The sequence below is a fragment of the Aristolochia californica genome, unplaced genomic scaffold (genome assembly GCF_029961685.1).
Source record: "Aristolochia californica isolate CCGP_79_NKW_82.1479 unplaced genomic scaffold, dmAriCali1.0.hap1 SCAF_10, whole genome shotgun sequence".
Classification (NCBI taxonomy): Eukaryota; Viridiplantae; Streptophyta; class Magnoliopsida; order Piperales; family Aristolochiaceae; genus Aristolochia; species Aristolochia californica.
Window position 1 is genome coordinate 32,887,317 of NW_027181771.1, and position 17,137 is coordinate 32,904,453.

The window sequence follows — 17,137 nt, forward strand, 5'->3', positions numbered from 1 at the left end:
GTTGTTCCTCTCTCAATGCAAAGTCACTTCTTGAGGAACTCAATTCCCATTAGTCCTATTTTGAAAGGTTTAGACAATAATTTATCAAGCATCGTTATTTTGGGTTTAATAATAGATTGCCCATTCTCGATTTAAAAGAGGCATTCTCTTCTTTTATTAAAAAAATGTTCCCAAACTTTAAGATACTTTCTTCTATGTTTTGTAACTAGTATAGACGGTGTATTTGACGGACAATTTAGATATAATTACTCACCCACTTAGAATGTTTATTGCTTTTTCTCCTTCGTTTGCAGTCAATGAATAACTGATGATAACATACACTTTCTTTTCCTTATATATCGATGCTATCGAACGAAAGAATTACAAACACATAATACCTATTCTAAATTTCAAGACCCTACTCTCAACTGAATTTGGTACAGTAAAAAGGGGTACCTAAATATACCCCAAGGCCCGAGTAACTGCAATTGGCCCTGAGCAATTTCTCGCCATCTGAACATTGTACACGGGATAGCTAAAACCGGGCAGAAGGCTGAACTATATGGCACAATTTGGCCCTGATTTCCATTCACAATGCATCCTCTTCCTCATGACTTGTCTTCCTCCTTGTGACCATTTATGCCTACCTCTAATGCTTCATGAATCTGTTGGTCTTCACTAGTAGGCTTGCTCTCACCTATGACCTTACCCTCCAGGAGCTCCTCAGCATTGCTCGGCTTCCCCTGGATCAGATAATCCATAGATCAAATAAAATAAAATAAAATTATGGAAAGATTTTCACTAGCTAACCACATATATAAAACCAATTAACACCACCATCATAGCCTATGCTAACTATTACCGAGTTGGCTATGCAAATTGGTCTTCTTGTTCTTCCCTACGATGAACATAGAAAAATTTGGTAATCTCTAAGCATAAAGCACTGATCCAGTCAAATTCAAATACTGTCACTTGTCTTAGTTCCAACGTTAGCCATATAATTTAATCTAGTGGATAAACACAGTCAGTTGTTAGTGTGCTCTGAAAATATATATGTTAAAAGGTCATGAAAGGACTTCATTGCTCCTACATATGTTTAGAAAATAAAAGAAATTTAAAGAAATAAAACTATATTTGGGTGGAAATCCCCCGCCCTTTCTCTTTCCAACTCTATGCACAGAAACATTTTAGGAGAGAGGCCCTCTTCCCATTCCACTCTTTTCCCATATAAATAATTCTGTTAAGGTTTCAATAGTGAACATTAGGCCAGAGTTTAGAGCTAACTTCATGAATTGCCCACATAAATGTTGAAGGCAGAATAGGTTAGACAACATGTGTTTGATCACTAAAGACTTCAACGATTTGAGTTATTAAGAAGTAACATAAAAAAATATGACTCGCTAAGAGGATGGTTGTAATTCAAGGTTTTACGCACAGAGCCTACCTGCAAGCAGAAGCTGTTATGATGCATTAAGAAACCCTACCCACTGATGTGAACTCAACTCAAGCCTTAACAGCATAAGCATTTGTCATCTTCAGACAATTTAGTAAAACAGAGAAGTTCAATTCTGCGTTAATCGGAAATGCAGGTGGGAATTGGCAAATGAAAATCTTACAGATCCTTCTTGGAAACACATGACAGGTTATTATAAAATGCTTAAGAGACTCATCACCATTCAGAAAAAAATTACATTAATAATAAATTAAAATAGAAAAGAAAGAAGAGAAAAGCTTGAAGATGTATCAAATGCAAAGTAACTAGCGGAGCAACCATGCACAACTTGAAAACAGAGATTACACCAAAATCTGACTGAAAAACTAGTCACACAAGACGTGATATTATTCCCACTGTAAGTCGTAAAAGAAAAACACTCCAAAGCAGTCCAACACAATATAGTTGATGTGCAAAAAAGCTACCTTATTCTTGTCACGCCAGCCAAGTCCAAATGGCCTAGAGAGCAACCCAATCTTTCTTGTAGGCTGCTCTTGCGCAGAATCAAGCTTTGGTGAGGACCCAGCCCTGAAAACAAGGATATCTTTAGTATGTTAATACAGGTACACAAACCTGAGGATCATCAGGAAAACTGATGCCATACTGACACATAAGAAAACTAATGATGCCAGATTGTATATTTAAATACCTTGGAGATTGAATGTGACCATGTTGTGCTTTACCCTGGCTATTTTGGTATTGCAACGTAGCCTCCAGCATAGTTTCTGCCATGACCATTCTTTTCTCCATTTGTGCAAGTGAGGCCATGCCCTCTTCATATTTTTCCTATAGAAAACAAGGAAGAATTGATAAAGCTAAAGGACTGAAAATAGAATGACAGAGAAACCAATATCAGGTTATTAGCTCAAATTAGAGGTAGGAAATAGGTCATGCCGTACAAGCCAAAATGGGTCATAAATCTAACAGCAATGTACAGATCCCAAACTATAATAACACAGTGGGCAAATATCAAGGAACTTGGAAAAGCTCCACCAGCCAAGAAAAATAATCAAGCAAGAGAACCTGCAGCACATGAGTAGCATATCTTTGAGCAGCAGCATCTTGTTCTGCCAGTATGCGCGCATCTTCTGTTGCCCTCTGTTCTTGCTCCACCCTCATCAAGACCTACACAAATTACCTTCATTATACAGTGTGGGCAATAAATTGCAGCTGATAAAGCGAGATAACAATAGAGACAGACAATTTATTCAGTTCTACAGAACTTTATGTATTTATTTTTTTTCCAGCAAGCTGCTCTTCTTTATTTTTTCCTGTTAATATGAATACCTCAACAACTAAGACACACAAAAACAAAGGGAAAATAATTAAAAATATATTAAAAAAAACACAGAAATAGAATTTCAAAACCAACAGATTCCTCCAGGAACTAGACATGTATACACACAAACAAAGACACAATATCCCATTTTCACTTAGTCTCTAGTTGATATTACATTTTTTTTACTAATATTAATGAGTCAAATACGCAAACTACCACATGTCACTGCACTAAAGCAATACAACAGCAAGCACCAAAATAGTACACCTGGAGCATTGCATTTTCTTGTTCCTGCTTGTCTGCTAGTGCTTGCTTTAGCTCAGCTACCTCCGGCTCCAACTGCTCAACCTGTACCAAAATATTTACAAAGTTAGCCCCTTTACAATTTCATAAGACACTGACATGTCAACACCGATTGAAGAGAACAAAGAATCTCCAGAAATGCAGCAGTTTGTTGGCCCAAAACACCATTGGCAATTCAACAATGCAAAAGCTGGAAATGCCACCCTTAATCCAAATTGCCGCATTGATCTCTTTCCATTAACTTATTATGAGCGTTTAAAAATTAAATAAATAAATAACGTTTTTAAGAAATTTGCATTGAGACCAATATCAAAGAATATTTTTTAATTGTAGTGAATAATATATTAAACGAGGTTTAAGCAAGGTTTGGTGAACAAGATTTAAGCAATTCTAAAGCAAAACGTATGATGTTTCACCATCAAAATAATTTGTAAATCAAACAGTTAATATCCATACCATTCACCCTCAAAAAAATTATTTCATCATCTACTCCACCCTTTGATTTCTCCAGTATATATATGAAAATAACAGAAGATAAGCAAAGTTGGACTCAAGAATATCTCTCTTTTTAAACCTTACATCTAGTCAGCTTCCTCCAATGGTTCAATACATGTATGTTTTCACGTGTGTCAAATCTTCTTCTAGTACTTAAATCATTAAACACAGGCAAAAAGATGTTGCATTGTGGAGGTGTATTCTCATATCATGGATTCTATTTTCTCTCCTACTTCACGTCTCCTTCTTTCATCTTTCCCCGAATTAAAGTTTCTAAGACATGAACTGTCTTACCCTACAATTTTCAATATTTTCCTTCAAGATATAGTTCATTCTCCAACCGTACAATGTACAAAAGAAATCTAGAGCCAGCAATATAAAAAATGGTTCCTCACATGGAAAAGAAGATAAAAGAGATGAATGGACGAGCCAAAGGATATCATTTAACTGTCAAGATGGTTAATAGATCCAACAGTGCACAGAGCCAAAAAGGGAAATATATTTTGAACAGAGCAGACAAAAACACAGTTTCTGCAGAAATATGTCTAAAATAGTTTCATTTTTTAATGAAAATATAGTTTCATTTTTAAGGATATAGTTTCATTTCAAGACAATCATCCAAGACAATTTTCTTTTTCTTTCCCACTATGTATTTCCAAGGGAGTTTTGCTACTCGAGATCAAAGATCTCTGGTAGTCAGTGACAGAATCAAAACTTTGTGCAAGCAGAGCAGCCAAATATATGGTTCCGGCAGTTGGGGCACACCAAAAAACTGAGAACCCACAACCATATAAAACTTCATCCAAATTTCATGTTTGAGACAAGGTTTTGATGAAATTCCAAAATTCAACCGCAAGGCCACTACAGGACCCCCAACTGCCACATATTTTTGAAAACAATAGAGAAAATAACTCAATTTTAGTCTTTTGAACAGTGGTTTTGAGCAGAAGACAACATAGGTAGGTAGCAATGTGAGAGCAGTCACTTTTCATGTATACCCTTGCACTCAAAAGCCGTCTGTTATCTTGTTTTACCATCTCCATCAGTGCCATCTCCAACTCTTCAGCCCTGTCAAAAGAACAGGAAACGCCAAACATTTCTGGAGTTAAGAAATGAAGCGAATTTCTAGAGTTAGGAAATGGAAATTTCTCTCATTCTAAGGTTTTACCAATAACTTTTTTTTTTTTTTTGAATAAGTATTTGTTTTACAAGTCAACCATTGAATCTCTGATATACAACAGCAAATAAATGAGATCCATCCTTGTTGCTTTAGGGTGTTAGAAAACCCAATCACAACAGAAATGGACAGATACATAAAAATACAAGGAGGGCTCCAACAGAAAAATAACAATATTAGAATGACAAGGGTGATCGGATCACAGCAGAAGTTGTAAAACCCACATGCTTGATGAGCTCACGAGGCTCCTATAAACTAAACCTTCATTTTATTAAAAGCATGCAAGGAGGCTAATGTTCATTGACGGTTCCAAGATCATCTCTTCTTAGAGCTTCAGAATAAGAGATCAATTTGGCTGCATTTCAACTTTACTAAAAAGATAAATAATAAATGAGAGAGAAGGAGAGAGAGAGAGAGAGAGAGAGAGAGAGAGAGAGAGAGTCTGATTAAGTGAGTGAGAAAAGTAAAGACCACGAGAGAGACAAACCAAAATGGATGCATGAACAAAAATACCTGAGGATTGCTGATCTTTTCTCCTCCAGCAACTTGCATAACTCGACCTTCAACCACACAATCTGGATAAATTTGTGATATTTGTTATTTTGGAAAGGAAAGATGGAGTAATAGAGCTAAGCTTCGGAAATGGGTCTTATGGGGGAAAAGGAAAAAAAGAAGAAAATAAATGGACCTGTTCTTGAAGATCCCGAACAGAATCTGCATCAGATTCGCCTGCTAAATTATCTAGAAAATCATCAAGGTTTGTAGACTGCGTCTCTGAAAGGGAAAGATCATCATTCCCTTGCATGTCACCCAAGCCATCATTTCTTGAACCCTGTATAATTGCTCCAGGATCATGCTTGAAACTGTATAACTTTGATGCAAGACCCTGAGAATCCCTATAGACACGAAGTCCTTTGGCTCTCTCTTCAATGATGGCAATGACGGCCGGTCGGTGTTTTTTCCTCAACTCCTGCAGTCTTTCTTCCTTCACCGCCTGATAACCCATGCATGCAGTCAATACAAGTTGGCTGCTATCAAAAGTTGAACCAGCAAGAGACTGCAATAAAGTGACCGCATCTCCAGCATCCTTTGTTGTAACTAATGTGGGGCCTACAAAATCATAGAAAAAGTATAACAAGGAAAACTTAAACAATTGGGTACAATGAGCATCTGTTCTAAGGGATGACAAGAAACGTCTAGTTGTAGGGAATCAATTGTCACAGCAGTAAGGGCATATAATGTCCCACATCAAAATGATGAGGGGTTTTTAGTACTTAGAAAGCAGAAGTACGGTTACTTAGATTGGCTAGGCACTTGGAAGGTACCTGTCCCAATAGTAGTGAATTAGAGCTTGCCATGCCGATATCTCGGACAGGGTCACTGTATCATGGGGCCCACACAAGGAGCGTGTTCCCCAAGGAAGGCATCATGGCTCAGTTGGAGGAGCTATCACGGTTGCAAAGCTGGGCAGTGTTCCACATTAAGTAAGGGGATGGGTTTGAGGCCTTAATAGCAGTAGGAGGCATTTGATACACCAACCATTTTGAGCCCACCCACCCCCATGACATCGCTCCCTTCAACTTTTTATTTTGGATTCTTTACAAATTCTTGCCTTATAGTCCTATTTTCTGTTTTCTAAATATATTATCCATTCAATGATGAGAAAAGGAAAAATGAAGAAAAGTTGTCATAACCAAATATGAATTACCCAGTACCATATAACTCCATCACTGCAAGAGCAGTTCGAAAGAGCATCACACGATTCCCTTCAAACAGCAGTACATCCCAAACCCTAAGAACTGTAGATCAGAAGAGTCACCAGAAACAAATACTTCAGAGACAGAAGATATTATAGTTAGCCAACACTATACAGTGTGCATAGTCAATGATAATGTCACAATAACAACAATAAAACCTGACCACTTTCCCAGGGCAGCATGTTCACAAAGATTGAAAGAAACCAAGGTCCAGTGACCCAAGCCACTTGTACTCCAAGAAAATCAAGATGATTAACTGCATTCAATTCATGATTAAAAACAAGTATTAAAAATTTACACATGAATTATACTTATTAAAGCACTGGCAACAACAAAAATAGGCCATACCGCCATTGAACCCTCTCAAGTGAAAGATCCCCTTGAGATGCCAATATCTCATAAGATTTGTATATCAAAGCTAACAGGTTTAAATAGAATAACATTGGTCTCATTTGGTTGACTTGACACAAATGCCACTGACCCAATTCAAGTATTGGATACTCAAGGGGCCTTTCAGCTTGAGAGGTATCTTTAACTGTATTATAGTAGTAAGAGGGGACGTACCCAATTTCGGAAATTTCTCACGCATAATCTCCTCAAAGACAAGCTGGTCCACCTGGATGAGGAAAGCGGCAACTGTCTTAAAACATCTTCATCAGCTAGACAAGATCTTGAGTTTGAACAGAGAAAATAGGTATATAAACATTACTTTTTATCTCATAAATAAACATTATTCAATAAAATGTAGTAAAAAAATAGTGACATACAGACAGTGACCTGAGATTCAGTCATTTCCTCTGTGTAATATCCATCAAAGTAGTCATCTATGATTCCCATCAAAGTCCTGAAAGATGTTGATCAATAGTTGCTAAATGCACAGCACTAATAATATTTTATGAACCATCAAAGCACTATTAACCATGCCACTAAATGCTTGCTTCAAAAGTTCTAAAAAATTCGAATAAGTAAACCTTTTATTTCCTCTGCAAGGTCAGGAACCTACCAAAAAGCATTTTCCTCAGGCATCAGCAACAGTAATAAGCCAGCGAAGAAATTCATGGCCTGGATGTGAATCCAAGAACAGGACAAACAGAAGCAATCAGTATAGAGTGATGCACATAAAGAAAATGGACATGATTAATAGAAGTAGGCCTGATGTAAATCCTAGCAGTGAATCTCATTTGTATGCCTCTGTATATGTGAGTATACATGTATAAATATATAAATACGCACATATAAAGTCATGTTTATGCTTATATATAGTATAAATCATGTATATTCTGGAACTATCTTAAGATACCCCTCATACGACCAAAGCAATCAGTGAAAAAAATGACATTTGTAATCACAAATATGACTCCCCAATAAGCTATTCCAGAGGCAGTACAAAAAGGCCCAATATGACAACTGTTCATCCTTGTAATAAAGAGTTATCTTCAAACTGCATAGCACTTCCAAGAGAAAAGGAAAAGGGTCAATCATTAGTAATATGAAGAGTGATGGGAAGTTCTTTAAGTGATTTGGTTTTAAATCTCATTTCAGATTATAGTTAACTTCCCCACCTCATCTTTTGGTTTGGCCTCTTTGTGGTCTTTTATATTTTTTATTTTTAGCAAAATTTCTGCCTTTTTTGAAAAAACGAGTCGTTCTGTTGATTCCAGAAAAAAAGGGAGAAATAAGAGGCCAAGTGCATGAAATTGGAGCAAAGTACTCGTATATCTGAACCAAAATATTATCTCACATCGAACAAAAATATATCCTACATTTATAAACTAAATTCAACTGCAAGCGCCATTCACACCGTCACTCAACAGATGTTCCAAAACATCATAGGAAGTAGTATTCTCTTAGTTTTTAATAGCAATGAGAAAGAAAGCACTAGAGAAAGCTCAAATAAAAGCAGGAAATACAGGGGGAAGTTAAAGAAGAGCGAGATACAAAACATAAAAATAAGATACTAGGTCAACTAGAAATACTAGACTCTCCGCATACTTTTTCTTTCTCTCTCCCCTCCACAAAGTTCCTTCTCTTCGGCTATACTCTTCCCCCTCCATCTCAGCAGGTAAGATCAAGCCAGCTTTCCACACAAGTATAGTTAGCAATCATTTTTTTTAGAAAAAGTCATCTTTACGTATATTAATTAATATAATAAATTCTACAACAAAGTAATTCATTTCATGCACGTTATTTTATGAATATGAGACAAGAAGCGCAACATAACAATTGAAAAAGTCAACAAGACTGCCCAGTTAATTAAGAGTGTTAACTATTCACCATGAAATCTCCATATTCCAGTAACCTTCATCTACAACATAAAAGAGACTAAAAATGTCTAGATGTACCTGACAATAACCAACTGACGGATTGTGTCGAGCGTAAGCTGTAAGTAATCGCCTCAAGGCATTTCTACCATTCTCATCCAAAGCAGGATGCCCTGGGAAAGTTCGAGGCAGATCCTGCCATATTTGCCAATAAAAGAGAAGTTACATACCTACAAACAAGTTTTTTTCTTTTTTGAGAATGATAGCTACAAAGAGAAGGGTTCAACATTAAAATAAAGTAAAAAAACTATAAAAAAGAAAGCAGCCGCTGTCCTTGTTATTAGTTTCTTTGCAGGTTTTAGGTCTTTATTTTCATTCCAGTTGTATTTTGATATTTTCTGTGAGCCGATGAGTTTGCTGGCTTTTTGGTGGCCTGCTTCTCTGGCAGTTTTGATTGTATCTGTTTTTTTTTTTTTTTTTTTTTTTTCAGTTCTCCTTTTCTTAAATGATATTTTCATCATTCTTGAAAAAAAAAAGGAATGAAAGCTACAAACAAGTTAACTAACATAACGTGAGTTAATGGCATTTTCTTATACAAATTCAAAAGTTCAGAACTTAATTACCTTCTCGATTTGCACTTTCCATTTCTCTGATGCACAGTCACTTTTTTTGTTTGCCGCTTTATCTGTCACATTAGAAAGTGTACCATCGCTCTGCTTGCAGTCATCAGAATTCATCCCCACTGCCAGAAGATCTTGGTAGTAGTTCTCCACTCTGCGTGCTCTCACACCGACAAAAGCTTGCCAAAGCTGTAATTAACAATTAGAAACATGAAATATGGAACTTCATACTTCTCAAGTTGCCAGGCAAAAGCAAACAAACATGAATCACAGAGCTGAAAGGTACTCGTTATACCTCTCCCCTAAGGGCCATAGGAACTCCTCCTTGGACAAGGCACTCCAACTCTTCTTTCCATGTGTACAATGATTCAGGAGAGAACCCATCAGAAGAAGTATTGGTGTTTTCACTAGAAGTTACATCTTGAACTGGATCTGACCTCTCAACATCATAAAATTCTTCCTCAGAATCATCTTCTGAAGCTCCTCTCCCATGTTTTGCCTCCTCGATTGTGGGAAGATGTGACCCACTACCAACTTCTTCTTGCTCTCCTTTTATAACAGGTTTTCTCTTTTTTACTCGAAAACTCATCATATGTTCAACAGCACTAAGAGATGGTCTAATTCGGGCCCATATTTGAACTTTATGTAATCTTTCTTCTTTAGCTTCATCTGAAGCTGATTTTGTTAGACCCTCACATTCTTTGCTATCCAAACATTCCTGCAGTTCTCCAGTTTCATGGAATTCTGTGCCTCCTTGCTCCAATGACGACTCTTTGAGGGGTACTTCAGCTGCCTCTGCCTGCCTTTCGAGAAAATTATTCCATCTTTCTGACCTCTCCTCCTCTTCTTCCTGTTAGTACAATAAAACAATCTTCAGCAAGTATGACTAGCAAAATTTTCTTTGCACAACATAACCGAAACAAAAGTAATAATAAGAAGAATAAATCTTAGTACACCTTGTAGATATTAGCATACTCTCGATACCGATGCAAGTGTTGAGGCCGCACAGCGAATCCATATGCATCCCTGTTAAAAACAACACTAATCAACTTTAAGAAAAAAAAAAAAAAGTCTTCTCAATCTGCAAGTGCATTCCGATACTTAGTGAAAATAAATGAATTTCACTCTACCAGCTTTGGACCAAAAAAGAAGAATGTTACAATCTCCACCGCTTTTGATTACCGCAAGACTAGAACAGGGAAAATTCCAAACATGTTGAATTCTCTTCTAGAAACTTAAGATATACGAAACGGATTCACGAACACGGTACAGTGGGAAAAGCGGGCATCATTTTACCTACACTCAACTGCCATAGAAAGCTCATTCGATTATAAACGCCTCCGAATTCTAATTCTACTGTCCATATGGGCCAGATCGCAATATGAATCACAAGGACCACCCGTAAGCCCTGATTCGCAAAAGGCACTACAGCTGTCGCTACTGACTTTTCAAAATCCCGAGCCGAAACAGAGCGTAGACAGTAGACTCTTCCCCATTGCAGTCAAGAGAATTGAAATAAAAAAAAACAGTTAAAACTATTCAAACATGAGAACACCGTCGTTGCCCTTCTACCGACAGACCGACGTCGATCGACGCAAAAACACGCGCTGCATTACGTTCATTACCCGAAAACAGCATTTCGTGAAGACGAACAGAAAAGGAGCAGGATAGGCAAGCCTAAAATCAAATCGGGCGTAGACGCGTAGCTCTTACAGCGGATACAAATTAGCGAGAATAACGGAGCGTAGGCGGACACGTGGTCAGATCGGAAGGCCGTGGGGATCTTACCTCTTATATTCGAAAGTGATGACCGGCAAACTGTTGGCTGCCTTCATTTTCTGGTTTGAGCTCGGGCAAATCAGCCGATATCAGCTTCTTGATTTCTGCAACCGAATTCTCTTAACACCCTCTCGTCCAGAGCCGTACTTGTTTTCAATCTAGTAGTATCTGAAATGGCTGCTGCGCTAACGGAGATCTCCCTCTCGCGCGCGCATCCCACATGCTCAAGTGGCTTCGTTGCACGGAGACCCGCGCACGGGGTTCTTGGCGGCAGAGAAGGGGATGGGCCGACGGAGGTGAGTGGAGTATACCACTCCCGCCGAGAAGCCGCATTGGTCGGCACGTGCTTACTGCGTGGGACCAGCTAGCGTGCGGGACCTGATCACATGGGCTTCAAAACGCACTATTATCCCAAAAGCATCCTTCCTTTTCGAATAAAAAGCAACAAATCAGTCCCCATTTTCGCGCGTGGGCGAGTCAATTAACCGCGCTCTGGCTTTAAAAATCACGACGATGGATGAGCGCTGGCACCAATTCGTCTAAGTGGCCCCACCATACGAGTCGAATGGGTCCCACCGCATAGTCGTGCAGCCTCTGTGATTAAAGTTTCATGTTATAATGTTATTCATTCCCTTTCCCTTGTTTTTTTAAAATATAAAAAATATGAAAGTAAGGTTTTTATTATTTTAAAATGTATTACAAAACCCGACCTGATCCGGCCGGTTTAACGGGTTTCAATTGGACTTTATGAATCAGCCGGGTTAAACGGTTAAACCGATGAACCGTGCCGCCAGGCGGGTCAGCCTGAACCGGTACCAGAGAGGAGAATGAAAATCCGGGGTCTCCTTGAGTTTGCCGTTCTCTTCTCTGCTCAGTGGAGAACGAAAAACCTAAGCCGAAGAGAGGGCTGGAGATTTTCCGCTACGGCTGCTTGAAGACGGCTCGAAACAGTGACGCTTGTAGCCCGCGATCAGCACCTTTTTTCTGGTCAGTGATTTTCCAGTTTTTTTAATTGGAAAATGATGGATTTTTCATGAGTTTTTCGTTGAGCTCGTCTACTCTTGCGGTTGGCTGTCGTGGAAGGGCTTCAAAGTTGATTGAAAGGTCGAAGGGAAGTCCAAAAGGCGTCGGCAACTGGTGAGGGCTGGCGGCCTAAGGAACATTGAACTGTTTATTATTTTCCGTAAGTTTGTAACTTTCTTCCTTTTTTTAGTGTAAGTTGTATGACTGTCGATGCGAAGGAAAATGCTTTCTCTGGAAAAAAATGTCTTCTCTGCTGCAGGTTTTATGTTGAGTTTGAAGTGTGAACTTTGAATGTTTAGTTTGATTTGGAAATTCATGAAATATATAAGAAAAGTAGTGAAGTTTGAACTTTGAACTTTGAATATATGCTTTGATTTGGAATTTTTATGAATTATATAATAAAAAAATGATAGCCAGCCTGGTCTAATGTATACGTCTTTAATTGGAAGTCATTTTCAATTTTTTTAGCTTTTCTTAAATGTTTTTATATTATTCAGTTTTTTATAATTTTTAGTTTTCAAATATTATTTTTTAAATTTACAATCATCTTATGACATCATATGGTTCAACCTGTGGTCAAACATGGTTGAAGGTCAAACCTGGTTGAACTGGGTTGGATTGAACATGGTCACTTCATTGGGTTATGACAGATTGGTGACGTAATGGGGTTCTATATGGTCCTTCTAACTTAATTGTATTAACCTCTTTAAATTTTTTATAAAATTAGTCTCACCATAAATAACAGTACTTTACACCACTTCTATTTTAGAAATTTAATTTTATTCAATTTCTTTCCATTTTTAAATGGGGTTCAAACCAATGTTATAAAAATCAACTTGGCACCGATCTGGTCAAATTTGGTTCAATTGGGTTTGACCACCAGATGTGCCTTATTGCAAACAAAACTACAAAAAGAAAAATTGTTCTCCCTTGATACCGGGGGGAGCAGAGGTCAGTATGCCGGTGGGGAGGACGGGAGCCCCACTCTGCTGGCTTAAAGCCAGGGGACAGAGAGATTGGGGGAGGGCCACCAATCATAGGATTGAAATAATGGTTATTTGAAAATAATGATGTCTCCTAGTTCAGCTCTTTTAATGGCCATTAATTATGATCTGATGATTGGAACATTTCTCTTTTCATGCTAAGTTTAATGTTGTCCAGTATGTAGAATGTGTCCAGATGTTTATGTTTGATGTTTTGATTATGAATAACTTCAAGCTAGTATTCACTTGCTGTCCAGCAGGAATTGGATTATCATTCATATTCTTAAAGTGTGTAAAGAGAACAAATACCGGTAGTTAGTTTCTATGATATTCTTTACATGTTAGTTAATTTAATATTACTTTTGGCAACTTAATGATTAATAGTTCTCGCCTTATGATTTCCAATTTCAGTTTTAGTGACTAACTAATGTGATATTTTTAGTAAATTAATAATGTGATCGTGTATAATGTGTGGGATTTATTGATTGATTTGATGGCTCACTTGTCTTTCTAGCTTCTTGTGAGTTGTGATGCTCTTGTTGTTAGCTAATGGGAAGTGATTTATTACCTTAAATTTTTTAGTCTCTCCAACATTTGTGTTTTACAGTCAAACTGTAATAAAATTGTTGCCATTATTAGATTTTGCACTCTAAGGTACACACAAAGCAGAATGTTTCAACTGCTTAGATTTATCCATTGTAGAAAACCCAAGATGGATTTATTTGTTAGTTTATGGGTTATCGTAAATTGGTATCTGATATGGATGTAGTCTTTCATTCATTGTAGTTTCCCTCAAAGTATTAGCTTTCACCAATGGTGTTTTTAAAGATTCTATAAACATTTATTTGTGGAAGTAGGGTGTATGCGAATGCATATAAGTTCCAATATAACGTATATTCTTTTTTTAGCGATGATATTGCATGTTCTCAACTACATGCATTTCCTGTAATAATCAAACAGTCAGATTGTCATTCGTTGATACAAGGAGATTCTAAGTTCAAGGTGAAAGTTACTAATGGGAAAATTTCCTTTCAGGTGTCACTTTCAGAGTTGTCATATTCTTTGGGCACTTTTGACCATGAAATCATTGAGCACGGCAGTCATCTCATCCGAGCCAATCTCTGTCAAAGCAGCTTCTCGTATCCTTTCTCGTTTTGTTTCCAAAGAAAATGGTGCCTCCAAGGCTGCTTCATCCTATTTAAAACGCACATGTGTCTCCATCAATGAACTTATCCTGTTTCACCGAGAACTAAAATCTTATAAATCTAATCGAAGACATGAAAAATCTGCTGTGGAGAATGTGAATGATGGAAACCTAACAGGAGGAGGAATAATGCCTCTCAAACAAAAAGAATCTACAACTGATACTGAGGTTGTTTCTGTGGGAAGAAAGAAGAGAAGAAAGGAATTTAAGGATGAGATAGAATATGGGGAAAGCAAGAAGAAAAAGAAGGTGGTGGAAGTGGCTGAGATTGGGGAAGCCGATGAGAATGAGGAGCATCAAAAGAAGCAGAAAAAGAGAAAAAGAAGCCATGAAGAGGATTAGGATGTTGTAATTGATTTGTGCGTAGCCGTTGAGTCTGTAGCCATGGCTTTCATCTCCTTTTTCTTATTTTATTTTTTGTTTGGAAAGAAATTGATGAGGAGTATTGTCACTTGAAATTGGAACTGAGTGAAGCTAAGTGTTTATTTACCCTGAATCTGGTTCATACAAATTCTTAATTTTGTTGCCTTTTAGAGAACAGAGAATACTCGGGGTTTTTGTTTATTTTCCTCATTGTTATGTTATCAGAGAGAGGTTTGATATTCTTGCATGGCAGACAGGAAAATGTGACGTAGACGTGCATAGTAAATTAATTGGAGGTTATCTGACTTTATTGTTCATTTGTTCTTTTGGAATTATGTAGCACCATCAAAATGGAGGTTCATGGTTTTTACAGCTTAATGTGAATGATGGGGTAGTCACAGTTATAAGGTCTTTGTGGATGCTAGATATGAAGCATATACTCTACCCCGGTTCACCAATAGACGTTACTCAAAGGAAAATATGGTTTTTAATCTGTTCATACATCTCTGGATCATTTTGCTCTGTTTAGAAACTGTGAAACTGATGGGGTTTATACATTTCATCATTCAGTAATATGCTCTCTAATCTTTTTCCTTTCCTCTGTAAAGGCTTCTTCCAAGGTTTGACAAAATGTATAAATTGGATAAGATTAGTGGAATTCTCTGTTATTGACTTCCCAGCTCTGGAAACTGGGATGATGCTCCTATTTCCCAAAATCGTGTTCCTTCTACAACGTACAAGCATTCTATCCATAGTAGCGCACTCAAAAGACCAGAGACATCATGGAGAACTGGCTATTGTGCACTCAGTTTAGCGAAGAACTGTGCGTAATGGACAAAAATACCCTCGTCTCCTGAACCAGAAGAAGATAAGATGCTGTCTTGCCGCTGGTGAACTTTCTGCTCCAATCTCTCTCTCCCGACATGGAGACTGCTCTGTGCAGTTTCTGCTACTCTAACCTTTCCCCCCGCCCTTCAAAACCCATTTCTCAGAAACCCTTCAATCCGCTGCGCCATCAGCCGCACCAAGAAGCAAGAAACTGTCGAGACCGTCAAGCAGCAGCTCGAAAACTGTCACCTCGTCGCGGGAATCAGATACAAAGGTTTTACAGTCAAGCAGTTCCAAGAGCTTTGTAAGTCCCTTCCTGACTCTGTAAAGCTCGTCGTCGCCAAAAACACTCTGGTTGGGAAGGCCATTGAAGGCACCCCATGGGAGGCTCTCAAGCCCTGCATGAAGGGAATGAATGCTTGGCTTTTTGTGCATACAGAAGAGATCCCGACCGCTTTGAAACCATACAGAAGTTTCCAGAAGGAGAAGAAACTGGAGGATAATGATTTTACCGGTGCAGTTTTGGAAGGGAAGTTCTACGCGCCTAACGAGTTTAAGGCGCATGAGACAATGCCCACAAGAGCAGAAATCTATGCAAAGCTTTTAGGGTCGTTGCAGGGTCCTGCTGTGTCGCTGATTAGTACCTCGCAAGCACCGGCAAGGGATTTGGTGTTGGTTCTGAAGGCGTATGTAAAGAAGATGGAAGAGGAGAGTGGGGCAAACTAGTTGATAATTGTAAGTTTTTACTTCAGTATTTCTTCTTTTTTGTTCCATAGTTTTGGATTTTTTCTAATGGTCGCCCTATTGTTAGGGAATTGTTCAATTCATCTATGAATCTTGTATACAACTTGAGAACCATTGTTGCACTAGTAAGTATGGGAAGTAATTTGTGGACGGTTGAATACCATTAGATTGAGTAAAAAATTACTCCTATTACCTCAAAGTGCAGCCTAATTTACTCTAGACGAAAAATAGCTTTGTCAGTCCTCCTGAACAAAAAGAAATAAGAAACTCTTTTGCACGAATATGAAATAGTTTACTAGAGTTCACAAAGCATTTTTATAGGCCATAACTTGTGTACACTTCCATGTCTGCACCTCTATGCTTGGGCTTCATCTGCACACTCGTGTTTGTACAGTTGCTGCTGCACCCGTGTTCGTGCTGTTTTGCCCCATGAAGACTTCTGAAGCTGCTGCTAACTCTGGGTGGTCACCTACATGACTTCGGGTTGTTATAGGATAGCTGTAAACTCGTATCGCATCCGTCTCTGCTACAACTACTCGTGCATCACCGGTGCTCTGATTTCGACTTGCAGATGCACATGGGAGAGGGTAGCTATATTTCGGAAAAGATCTGCAGCTCTATTCATGAGCTTTGCCAGAGATAGTAAGCCTTTCTGAACTTGTCTTTTAGGGTGCTCTTTATTTTTTATACTGAACCCATGGTGAGATCAGAACTGCTACGATCAATGCGAAGCATTTCGAGGGAAGTTAATGAGCATATCAGTGCGAACCCATTGATGAAAAGGATAAGTTGATGAAAAAAAAACAATAAGGCATATGAGTGCATGAGCAGCATTACAGCCATTTGATAA

At 38.2% G+C, this 17,137-nt stretch overlaps 3 protein-coding genes across 3 annotated transcripts; 2 read left to right on the forward strand and 1 right to left on the reverse strand.

Moving 5' to 3' along the window:
- Positions 1–258: 258 nt before the first annotated feature.
- LOC137936900 (uncharacterized) lies at positions 259–11,406 on the reverse strand. The gene is made up of 18 exons (XM_068781863.1): positions 11,152–11,406; positions 10,320–10,389; positions 9,659–10,213; positions 9,367–9,552; positions 8,825–8,938; positions 7,486–7,544; positions 7,260–7,326; positions 7,047–7,098; positions 6,646–6,738; positions 6,441–6,524; positions 5,414–5,835; positions 5,239–5,300; positions 4,547–4,616; positions 3,018–3,098; positions 2,495–2,596; positions 2,121–2,257; positions 1,897–1,999; positions 259–722 (listed from the first exon to the last, which is right to left on the reverse strand). The coding sequence occupies exons 1-18, from the start codon at positions 11,196–11,198 to the stop codon at positions 588–590; spliced, it is 2,439 nt and encodes an 812-aa protein (XP_068637964.1). The 5' UTR covers positions 11,199–11,406; the 3' UTR covers positions 259–587.
- Positions 11,407–14,226: 2,820 nt separating this feature from the next.
- Positions 14,227–14,694, forward strand: LOC137943119 (uncharacterized). The gene has a single exon (XM_068788815.1). The coding sequence runs from the start codon at positions 14,227–14,229 to the stop codon at positions 14,692–14,694; it is 468 nt and encodes a 155-aa protein (XP_068644916.1).
- Positions 14,695–15,612: 918 nt separating this feature from the next.
- Positions 15,613–16,935, forward strand: LOC137943120 (large ribosomal subunit protein uL10c-like; the record flags this gene model as incomplete). Its single annotated transcript, XM_068788816.1, has 2 exons — positions 15,613–16,278; positions 16,682–16,935. A coding segment is annotated over one exon (657 nt), but the record flags the coding sequence as incomplete, so codon positions are not given.
- Between the last annotated feature and the right edge of the window lie 202 nt (positions 16,936–17,137).

Coding starts and splice junctions, on each gene's coding strand:
- LOC137936900 (XM_068781863.1), bottom strand. CDS start 11,198: ATGAAGGCAGCCAACAGTTTGCCGGTCATCACTTTCGAATATAAGAG. Junction 7,099..7,259: donor AGGAAATGACTGAATCTCAG/GTCACTGTCTGT, acceptor TTCCTCATCCAG/GTGGACCAGCTTGTCTTTGA. Junction 723..1,896: donor GCTGGCGTGACAAGAATAAG/GTAGCTTTTTTG, acceptor TATCTGATCCAG/GGGAAGCCGAGCAATGCTGA.
- LOC137943119 (XM_068788815.1), top strand. CDS start 14,227: ATGAAATCATTGAGCACGGCAGTCATCTCATCCGAGCCAATCTCTGTC.